Source organism: Raphanus sativus, unplaced genomic scaffold (assembly GCF_000801105.2).
Source record: "Raphanus sativus cultivar WK10039 unplaced genomic scaffold, ASM80110v3 Scaffold2812, whole genome shotgun sequence".
Classification (NCBI taxonomy): domain Eukaryota; kingdom Viridiplantae; phylum Streptophyta; class Magnoliopsida; order Brassicales; family Brassicaceae; genus Raphanus; species Raphanus sativus.
In genome coordinates, this window is record NW_026618120.1 from 2,050 (window position 1) to 13,711 (window position 11,662).

General features: G+C 38.9%; 1 protein-coding gene across 1 annotated transcript; it reads left to right on the top strand.

Moving 5' to 3' along the window:
* Window positions 1–1,917: 1,917 nt before the first annotated feature.
* Window positions 1,918–11,658, top strand: LOC130506021 (piezo-type mechanosensitive ion channel homolog; the record flags this gene model as incomplete). Its single annotated transcript, XM_057000625.1, has 15 exons — window positions 1,918–2,173; window positions 2,318–2,398; window positions 2,489–2,648; window positions 2,740–2,882; window positions 3,034–3,190; window positions 4,810–4,996; window positions 5,280–5,395; window positions 5,971–6,055; window positions 6,159–6,374; window positions 6,466–6,643; window positions 7,055–7,183; window positions 7,273–7,446; window positions 7,590–7,823; window positions 8,305–9,852; window positions 9,965–11,658. Coding segments are annotated over exons 1-15 (5,166 nt in total), but the record flags the coding sequence as incomplete, so codon positions are not given.
* Between the last annotated feature and the right edge of the window lie 4 nt (window positions 11,659–11,662).

Consider the following 11,662-nt stretch of genomic DNA (forward strand, 5'->3'; position numbering starts at 1 on the left):
CACGCGCGGGTAACGCGCATCCCCGTTATCTTTCCCTGGTTCTCTGCATGATTAAGAAGGCTAACGAGCGCTTCCGTGCATAGAATAAAAATGAAAGGAGATAAAGGATCCCCTTGTCGTAGTCCCCTTCCTGGGATAATATTTCCTCTTGGTTGCCCATTCATGAGGACTTTGTATTGTACCGACGTAATACATCTCATTATCCATGTGATCCATGTTTCTGAGAAACCCATCTTTCTCATCACAGCATCAATAAATGACCATTCCATCCTATCATAGGCTTTACTCATATCTGTTTTAATAGCCATTCTTTTGTTGCGCCCACTTGGCTTGGTCCTTAGAGCATGAAACATCTCTTGAGCAATCATAATATTGTCAGATATCTGTCTTCCAGCAACAAAGGCTGACTGGGTTTCCGATATTAATTCTGGCAATACCTTTTTAAGTCTCTGGCATAGGACTTTAGAGATAATCTTGTAACTTACGTTACACAAACTAATAGGCCGAAACTGAGCCATCTCATTAGGTTTTGTTGTCTTTGGGATTAGACAAATATTAGTCTCATTCAGTCCATCTGGCATTATCCCTTCAGTAAGGAATTTATTAACCATAAGAGTTAAATCATCCTTTACTATATCCCAGAACTTCTGGTAAAACAGCGCAGTCATCCCATCTGGTCCCGGAGCTTTTTCTGGATGCATAGCAAAGAGTGCTAATTTAATCTCCCACTCCGATACCGGTGCTGTAAGACTTTCATTCATTGGCTCCGTTATTGTCGTAGGAACTTCAGATAGAGCTTCTTCAATATCATGTGGATTAGAAGACTCAAAGATTTGTCTAAAATAACTAGTAGCAATGGCTACTAATCCTTCTTCATCTTCCACAATATTTCCATTTTCATCCAGTAGCTGAGTGATCTTGTTCCTTGCTCTCCTTTGTTTCGTTAAGGCATGGAAAAATTTCGTATTACGATCTCCTTCTCTCAACCAAAATACGCGACTCTTTTGTTTCCAGAACATTTCTTCTGCCTTAAGAGCATCAGAAAGCTCCTTCAAAGCCGCTGCAATTTCCTCAGTTGTGGCATTATCATCTGCATATAGACCCTCTACTTTTTCTTTAAGCTCTTCCACCAGTTTTGCAGAGTTGATATTATTTTGTCTCCTCCACTCGCTCAATGCTTTCCTACAACTGGCAATATGTTCCATTATAGAAGCATTGGGAGAAAGATCAGGTGATTTCCATCCCTCTAATATAACTTGTCTCAGTTCCTCATTGTCCAACCATCTTTTGTCAAACTTGAATTTCCTCGATCTCCTGGATGGTTTTTTGAGGATATCAGCAAGTATCGGACGATGATCCGAACCCCATAACCTCATATACTTCGTCTTCGAATGAGGGAACTTATCATGCCAGTCTGCATTTCCTACTGCTCTGTCCAGACGACATCTTACGGTTACTCTCCCTGCTCTCTTACCAACCCATGATAGCATGTCTCCAGTGTATGGAAATTCTAGCATCCCACAGTCGCTCAGCATTTGCTTGAAAGGTAGAAATGAGCTATCAGTACGTTGTCTACCTCCTTCTTTTTCATTATGACCAGTAATCTCATTGAAATCTCCTATCATAAACCAAGGTCCAGTTCTTGTTGTTGAGAAACGATTATGATCTTTCTATATGTTTATGATGAGAAACAAAAATTATATGAAATTATATATCATTTACAGTAAATTATTTTTTCACAAATTTAAATAATACTAAACTTTAGGAAAAACTGGCCTCTATGCACATAACTGAATCCATACACAAGAACAAACTAAAACCGGTACAATGCTAACCGAATTCCGGTACGAACATGAGTTTTTAATTCCAGCAAATCGGGTGGATACAGTTGTGTGTCGGTTCTAGATTGGTTTAGCGTATTCTCTCTCTCGGGTGTATACTATATGCTACGCTCAAAGGAACATATTGTATTCTTCTTCCTCGATCGATTTCCATATTCCAAATCCCAAATCCCAAATCCCAGTAATACCTTTTTTGATATCTTCTTCTCCTCATCCACCTCGTCCTCGGCGGGCGGGGGAAAAAGCAAAGTTGGATCTATTTGATTCGATGGGAATTGGGACATGGTCGAGTTTTCTCATCGGCTTCCTCTTGCCTTCGCTACTTCTCGCAGGTACGAACATTGATTGTAGCTATAAGTTGTGCAAAATCACCCACCACCCTTTTGCTTCAATTAAAATCAATGCGCCACACTATTAACATCTCTCAGCTCTCGTTTTGATTTCTCTCTCTCTCTCGTTTGTTTGTGCCGCCACAGCTGCACTTATTAACTGGAGTGTCATCTCATTCTTTGATTTGATAGCTTTTCTCCTCCTTCACTATATTGCCCCTGAAATTGGTAAACACTTGTCTTCTATTTTCCTTAGAAGAATCCAGTTATCAAATGGTTTTGCTTTCTCAAACTATTTCTTTCTTTTTTTTTTGTCAGGATACCGTTTTCAGAGGAGACATTGGCTATTATGGCCCATTTTCATCTTTTCTTTTGCAGTACTTGTTGCCCAAGCTCTGTACCTTGTCATTTGGGCTACTCTTGCTCCAGACTGGGATACATCAGATTCTTCTTGGATGACTGTTATTGGCTTTATCATGTTAGTCTTAGCCTCCCATCTTTAATTTCATCCCACTGCCATTTCATACTCTCTCTCTCTCTCTCTCTCTTGTCATTCATTGGTTTTGCAGATTAAAGTCCTGGAGAAACCCCACTGTTTTGTATTTCTTGGCTTTACAACTACTAGCATCGCTCGTTGCTTTAGCTGACATTTACAGTTCTCGATTCGTTCGATGGCGTTGGTCTCACTTTTCACAAGTTTTCCAACAGCTAGGTTTGTAATTCTTACTCTTACTTCTTCTTTTTCTCATTGTCTTCATCTGTTTAAGTAATGTCTATTTTAAGAAGAACCATGCACTTCTATATGGCTCTTTCTAGTTTGATGTCTACTTATTTTGACACTGTATCATTCATTTTTGACTCAGGAAGTCATCTTAGGGTTGCCTCCTGCTTGTTGTTACCAGCAGTTCAATTGGCTGTGGGGATTTGCAATCCCTCATGGGTTTCTTTGCCATTTTTTGTTGGCAGCTGTGCTGGACTCGTGGACTGGTCCTTGACAAGCAACGTTTCTGGACTTTTCAGGTGGATAACTTAGGGCCTGTTCGTTTCTCCATCTGTCTATCTCCATTCAAATGATCCATTTATATGGTCCATCCACATGATCCATTCAAATTTTATGGGATGTTTGTTTGTTCATTCAAGTGACTCATCTAGATGAATCATTTAAATGGATCTTATGTTTGTTTGTCCATCCAAATGATTCATCTAGATGAATCATCTAAACAAATTACCAAAATATCCTTGTTTTTATTTAATTATTACTTGATATTAATTTCAACTATAATAATTTTAATTACTTTATCTGATATATTATTTAAAATTAGCATTTTGGCAGGAAAACATGTTTTGGCGGAAAACATGTTTTGGCGGAAAATATCATTTTGCAGTTTTATGATTTTGGCAGAAACACACATTTTTGGAGTTTTAGCGGGAAAATACGTTTTTGAGGTTTTGGCGGGAAAATGCATTTTTTGCGGGAGACTACGGTTTTGCGTTTTTGCGGAAAACCACAGTTTTGCGGTTTTTGCAGTTTTTCGGTTTTTGCGGGAAACCGCGTTTTAAAGGTTTTTTCTGGAAACCACATTTTTGTGATTTTTCGGGAAATCACATTTTCGGTTTTGGTGGGAAATTGCGTTTTTACGGTTTTGGCGGGAAAACGTGTTTTTACGGAAAACCGCAGTTTTGCGGTTTTGGCGGGAAACTGCGTTTTTGCCGTTTTTGCGGAAAACCGTGTTTTTGCGGAAAACCGTGTTTTTGCGGTTTTCCCGTAAAAACTGCTTTTTGCGGTTTTTGCGGTTTTCCCGTAAAAACCGTGTTTTTGCGGTTTTTGCGGGAATCCATATTTTTACGGTTTTTGCGGAAAACCGCATTTTGCGGTTTTTGCTGGAAACCGCATTTTGTGGTTTTGGTCAAAAATTGTATTTTGTGGTTTTGGCGGAAAACGCATTTTACGGTTTTGGCGGGAAACTACGTTTTTGCGGTTTTGGCGGGAAATCATGTTTTTGCGGTTTTGGCGGAAAACCACATTTTTGCGGTTTTTGCGGAAAACACATTTTTGTGGTTTTGGCAGGAAAACGCGTTTTGGCGGGAAAACACATTTTTGCGACTTTGGCGGAAAAACATGTTTTTTGGTTTTGGTGAGAAAATATGTTTTTGCGGTTTTGGCGAGAAAACGCGCTTTGGTGAAAAAACACATTTTGAGATTTTGGCGAGAAAATGCATTTTTTGGATTTTGGCGGAAAAAAATATTCGTAGTTTTGGTGAGAAAATATGTCTTGTGGTTTTCTCATTTTTCGTGAGTGAAAATAATGTTAAGTTAAATTTTAATTTTGTAAATTATATAAGGGGTATAATAGACATTATGTTATTTTGAATGGACCATCTCCATTCAAATGGTCCAATTTAGATCATTTGAATGGACCATCTTCATTCTAAAAATTAAGCCTAGATTTTAAAAACTCATTTAAATGAACCATTCAAATGACTTGTACTTTTAATGTCTAAACGAACAAAACTCTCATCTCCATCCAGATGACTCATTCAGATGGAGAAACGAACAGGCCCTTATTGATCATTATGCTTACTTAGCGCTACCCAACCCTGCTTCTCTCAACTGCAGTCTTTTTTGTTGTACTGTTAAGGTGGTGGCGAGTTCTTTATATCTACGCAGGATTCAACATTGTCCTACTTTACCTCTATCAACTACCAATAAACTTTTCCGATATGATTCGATGGATAGCAAACTTTATAGGTCTATTCACAATCTCTGCGGAAACACAAGGCACTGATATTTGTTCTGGTCTTTTCCTTTTGCTTTTTTACATCATGGTATGTTTTTTCCTTCTAGGATTGCTATTGCTTGCTCTCTTACAAGTATCGAAACTGATAGTCACATATGTTTTTCAATTGGAAAAAATAACTTATTTTACCCAACCAGATAATTAATGAACTGTTTCTTAACAACTGTTTATATGTGTATGAACACCAACAACTAGTGTAGTTTTTTCGTCTAGTTAATTGGCATGCCCATCTTGATCTGTTAACGAGCTTCCACACTATTTTATCAGTATATCTGCAATACTTTGACATGCATGTCTTTCTGCAATTGCAGCTATCCTATATAAGGTCAGACCTCGAAGATATGGATTTTATCATGTCGATGAGTGAAAATAACTTGGCAGAGCGTCTTCTTCCTCCAAAATATTCGTTTTTTATTCGAGAATCAAGGTCTGCTATATATTTTTTGTTCTGTCTCTTTATACTAAGAACTGTTGTGGTGTTTGACACAGCACTTCAGCGTTGAAAGGAAATTGTAGTTTGCCTGTTTGTTACTTATATTAATTAGTTTGTGACTCTGAAGCGAAAAAGAAAAGCTTGGTTGAATATGCTCACATGATTTGATTCGTTTTATGGTCGTAGACTGGCAGATACTCTCCTCTCTTCGGTTTATAGAACTCTAATACGTGGCTATGTGTTAATGAAAGGCTCATGTAATTTACTGGTGACCTCTAGGATGTGTAAGGGGAGTTTTAGTAGAAAATCGAGAAGTTAGCAATTACTATATATAGCGGGACAAATTTGATCTATATGAAATTTTCTCTGAAACTCTTTGGTTATCGGACGGGGTGGCCACTGCAAAATCTGGAAACATTTTATTTAAGAAATCAAAAGTGTATAACTCTATTACGGAGTACAGCTAGTTCACACATTCTAATAAATGTTCTGTTGGATGGGCGTTACAAGATCAGTCATGTGTCTGTATAATAGTTATGCTGACTAATGTGTAAATTCCAAATTTTCAGGGCCGGTGTTAGGCACACCAATGTTTTACTGAGGGGAGCTGTGTTTAAGAGCTTCAGTATCAATTTCTTCACATATGGTTTCCTGGTATATAATTGTCTTCTGGTATCAAAGTGTATGTGTAAGCTCAAGCATCGTATTGTATTTGTGTCCATAAACTCACACACCTTTTATTTGTCATGATTGCCAGGTCTCTCTCTTTGCTCTTTCGTTCTGGAGTTTTCATTTTGCGAGCTTGTGTGCTTTTGGCCTCCTTGCATATGTTGGTTACATTATCTATGCCTTCCCATCGTTATTCCGCTTGCACAGATTAAATGGCCTTCTGCTTGTATTTATACTCTTATGGGCTGTCAGTACGTACATATTCAATGTAGCATTTTCTTTTCTGAACACTACGGCTAGAAAGGTAATATATTATCTATGAGCAATTTCAAGTATTTTGAAAGAATACTAAGGTTGGAAGGTTCATATCTTCACTATGTGCTGTAAATATGCAGGACATGAAAATTTGGGAGATGGTGGGACTTTGGCATTACACTATACCTGGATTGTTTTTGCTTGCACAATTTGGTTTGGGAATGTTGGTTGCGTTGGGTAATCTTGTGAACAACTCTGTTTTTCTCTACCTGTCTGAAGAGAGCTCCAGATCTTCCAATGACAGATCTTATACTGAAGGTAAGAGCCTCACATATGCTTCTGCAAAGCAAGTTATCTGGTGTCTTCCAAAACTATGCTTGCCAGGACCTTTAAATCTGGAAGAAAAAGGGGTGTATTTGTATATCTCGATCAACCTATCATCTTTTCTGCATCATGTAACCTGAAAACATCCGAGACATTTTAAGAGCTAGCTCTATCCAAGATATATTTTGAAGAAGTTTTTGATTTTTTTTTTTTTGATCAACAAGAAGTTTTTGATATATACTATTATTATTGAGAATATTTATATGTGGTAAAAAGCGTAAGAGTATTATTTTCTTTGGTAAAGGCTTAGTTTATTCCGTGCTTATTTTAGGTAGCAATTGCAATTTTTTTCTTTTTATTCAATTTGAAAAACTGCTCTTAACGGCTGAGATTATACACTCACAGCTGATGAAGAAACAAGGGTGTTGGTTGTCGCAACCATTGCTTGGGGATTGCGGAAATGTTCACGGGCTATTATGCTCGCACTGATTTTCCTCATTGCCATGAAACCTGGGTTTGTCCATGCAGTGTATGGTATGTTTGTTCCCCTCCTAATTACTTTTTTTTTTAAATTTTACAAGGATTCATAAATATGAATGCTTCATGATGGACTTATCTTTCAGTGATATTCTTCCTTATGTATCTGTTGAGCCACAAAATCAACAGAAAGATACGCAAGTCATTGATCCTTCTATGCGAAATTCATTTTGCACTTCTTTACATTCTTGAAATCGACCTTGTGTCGAACTCCTTAAAGCGGCAAGGCTCGGTGAGCAGAGAAATTCTGTTTCAGTTAGGTACTCTTCTCTTTCTGTATTTTTTAAATTATATGCTATATTCACATATCATCAGTTTCCTTTCCAAGATAGCTGCTAGGTCATCTTAGATAAAAGAGTAAGGAAGAGTTCTGACTGATACCTCTGTTTATTAATTATTGCAGGTCTCCTTAGGTCTGAAAGCTCTTGGGACTTCTTGGAGATAGCCTTGCTTGCTTGCTTCTGTGCTATCCATAATCATGGTTTTGAGGTGTTATATTCCTTCTCAGCAATTGTACGACATACACCAAGCCCTCCAATTGGATTTAGCATATTGAAAGCCGGTCTCAACAAATCAGTTCTCTTGTCCGTCTACTCATCGCCATCTTCAAGTTATAGCCAGGATAATACTACTTATGGTATAAAACTTCCTACTTGTCTCTTCTATTGTGAACATTTGATGAGGGACTTATTCGCATCTTATTTTTGCACCTCAACTGCTGATCCTTGCTTCCACTGCCAGATTTTTTTTCTGGCATTCTGCATTCACGGCAATTAGTTTTCATGGCCATACCATTTATCAGCCTTTTATTTCCCAGTCCTCATGTTTTCTAGCCCTGTGAAATCATATCTTCTTGAACACGTACCGACTCAGTAGTAGGTTTCAACTTCAAGGAATAGTTGCCAGTTTATTGTCTTTCTTATCTTATAAGTTCAGTTCTGGTGCCGTTATTTTTACACGGTAGCTCTAGGAATAACTTTTTATTCTGTGAAAATCTAAAAGTTGCACATTTTGTGACCTTTGTCAGAATCTTCTAGTTATTTGTGTTGTTCGTCCTTACTGTTCTGTATCTACTCTCTCATTTGTGCTTACGAATCACTGTTTCTTTTTCTTTGTAGAGAGACACATTGCTTCATTTCTGAGTGCGATTGGGCAAAAGTTTCTGTCTATGTACCGATCATGTGGAACATACATTGCCTTCATCACTATTCTCATAAGTGTATACCTGGTGAAACCCAATTATGTATCGTTTGGATACATTTTCCTTCTCTTGTTCTGGATTACTGGAAGACAAATGTTTGAGGAAACTAAGAGACGCTTGTGGTTCCCTTTGAAAGCATATGCGGTTTTGGTGTTTATGTTTATCTACTGCTTAAGTAGCTTTGTCAGCTTCCAGCTCTGGTTATCTGGATTTATTGATCTGTACTTTTATTTAGGCTACAACTCCGAAGCTCCATTGCTGGATAATGTATGGGAATCTCTTGCTGTGTTGATCGTGATGCAACTTTACAGCTATGAAAGGAGGCAGAATGGACATTACATTCCAGGTCAATCTAGTTTGGTTCATCCTGGAGTTTTTGGTTTTCTTGAGAGGTTTTTGGTATGGCATGGTCAGAAGATCTTGTTCGCGGCATTGTTTTATGCATCCTTGTCTCCAATCAGTGTGTTTGGATTTGTATATCTCCTTGGTCTTGTCATCTGCACAGCCTTCCCAAAGTCTTCGTCAGTACCATCCAAATCATTTTTGATCTATACTGGATTTCTCGTGTCTGCTGAGTATCTATTCCAACTGTGGGGCATGCAAGCTCAGATGTTCCCTGGGCAAAAATATGCCGAGTTGTCTTTCTACTTGGGCCTTCGAGTATATGAACCTGGATTTTGGGGTATAGAATCAGGTCTACGAGGCAAAGTGCTGGTTGTTGCTGCCTGTACTCTGCAGTACAATGTATTTCGTTGGCTAGAAAGGACACCTGGTTTAACTATTATCAAAGGTAAATATGAAGAGCCTTGTCCCCTATTTGTCTCTGCAGAAGACACAACTGCAAGTGCTTCCAGTTCTAATGGTGAAAACCCATCTTCCATAGATCATGCTTCTATATCAATGAAACAAGGCGAGGCTACTAGTAACTCATGGTCTTTCTTCTCTCCCCGTGATAATCAGGCAGCTGGTTTCTTGCATCCCACGACTGGAGGCTCCAAAAGTGGCAGTAGTAAGAAATTTTCATTTGGTCATTTCTGGGGAAGCATCAAGGAGAGTCACAAGTGGAACAGGAGGCGGATTCTGGCATTGAAGAAGGAGAGGTTTGAAACGCAGAAGAATCTGTTAAATATTTACTTGAAGTTTTGGATTGAGAACATGTTTAACCTCTATGGCCTTGAGATAAACATGATAGCGCTGCTTCTTGCAAGTTTTGCTTTGCTGAATGCCATCTCCTTGGTATATATTGCGCTGCTTGCTGCATGTGTCCTCTTGAGAAGACGCCTAATTCAGAAACTATGGCCTGTCGTTGTTTTTCTGTTTGCATCAATTCTCGCAATTGAATACGTTGCCACGTGGAATAACTTATTGCCTTTAGATCAGGATTCAAGTGAAACTAGCGTGCATTGCCATGACTGCTGGAGTATTGCAGCTGTCTACTTTAAATTTTGCCGGGACTGCTGGCTTGGTAAGACCCCTCAAGCTTTTTGAAGCACTTACTGTTCTTTATGCATTAAATTTATTTTTACACATCCAAGAATTAGGTTCTATGGAGATGTTGATGTTTTTTTTTTTTGCAGGAGTGAGAGTTGACGATCCCCGGACCCTTATTAGCTATTTCGTGGTGTTCATGCTTGCCTGTTTTAAACTTCGGGCTGATCAGATATCTAGTTTCTCAGAGTCATCGACATATCATCAGATGAAGTCTCAAAGAAAGAACTCATTTGTCTGGAGAGATCTCTCCTTCGAAACAAAGAGCATGTGGACCGTGCTTGATTACCTGAGGCTTTATTGTTACGTCCATCTGTTGGATGTTGTGCTTATTCTGATTCTAATCACAGGAACTCTCGAGTACGACATTCTACACCTGGGCTATCTTGCATTCGCACTTGTTTTTGCCCGGATGCGACTTGAAATACTGAAGAAGAAGAACAAAATATTCAGGTTCTTGCGGGTGTACAATTTTGTTCTCATCATTCTTTCCCTCGCATATCAGTCTCCGTTTGTTGGAAACTTCAATGATGGAAAGTGTGAAACTGTTGATTATATTTACGAGGTTATTGGATTTTACAAGTATGATTATGGGTTTCGAATCACTGCAAGATCTGCTCTCGTTGAAATCATCATATTTATGTTAGTATCTCTTCAGTCCTACATGTTTTCCTCCCAGGAGTTTGATTATGTGTCGCGGTATCTTGAAGCGGAGCAAATTGGTGCTATTGTGCGGGAGCAAGAGAAGAAAGCAGCACGGAAGACCGAACAATTGCAACAGATTCGTGAGGCTGAAGAAAAGAAACGGCAGCGGAATTTGCAGGTGGAAAAGATGAAGTCGGAAATGTTGAACCTGCGGGTACAGCTTCACAGAATGAATTCTGATTCTAATTTTGGGTTTGCTTCTCCGCGCACTGAAGGTCTACGAAGGAGGAGGAGTCCGTATCTAATTCCAGATAGTGGTGCAGCCAGTCCGGAGATTGATGGAGTGGTCCACAGGAAAGAAGACCAGCCTATTGACGAGGATCCACAATATCCTTTTGAAGCTCATGAGCTTCCTATGAGTGCCACTCCAGAAGCACCAGATTCTCCAGAGTGTTCATTTGGAGTATCTCCCTGTGAAATCACTGAAATTCAACAGAATATTGATGTCATGTCTATGGAGCGTGAAATAAAAAAAAAGTCCGAAGGAAAAGATAATCCGTTGATCTCTGCTGTGCAACTCATCGGTGATGGTGTTTCCCAGGTGCAATTTATTGGAAATCAGGCAGTAAATAACCTTGCGAATTTCTTAAACATCTCACCGGAAAATTCAGATATAAATGAGCAGTCCTCTGTTGATGATGAGGTGTATGATGAGATGGAAAGCCAGAAGAGAATACACAAACCTTTTGAACGGTCAACATCTCTGCAGTCTGACATGAGTAGTGATGGCACTAGCTTTCAGATAGGAAGGATCCTTCGTCATATATGGTCTAGGATGCAGTCCAACAATGATATTGTTTGCTATTGCTGCTTTATTATTGCGTTTCTGTGGAACTTCAGTCTTCTTTCCATGGTCTATCTAGCAGCGCTTTTCCTATATGCCCTCTGCGTTCACACTGGACCAACTAACATCTTCTGGGTCGTCATGCTAATTTACACAGAAATCTATATCCTCCTCCAGTATTTATACCAGATTATAATCCAGCACTGTGGGTTGAGTGTTGATGCACCTCTTCTTAATGAACTGGGATTTCCAACACAAAGAATCAAATCATCATTTGTTGTCAGCTCGTTGCCTCTAT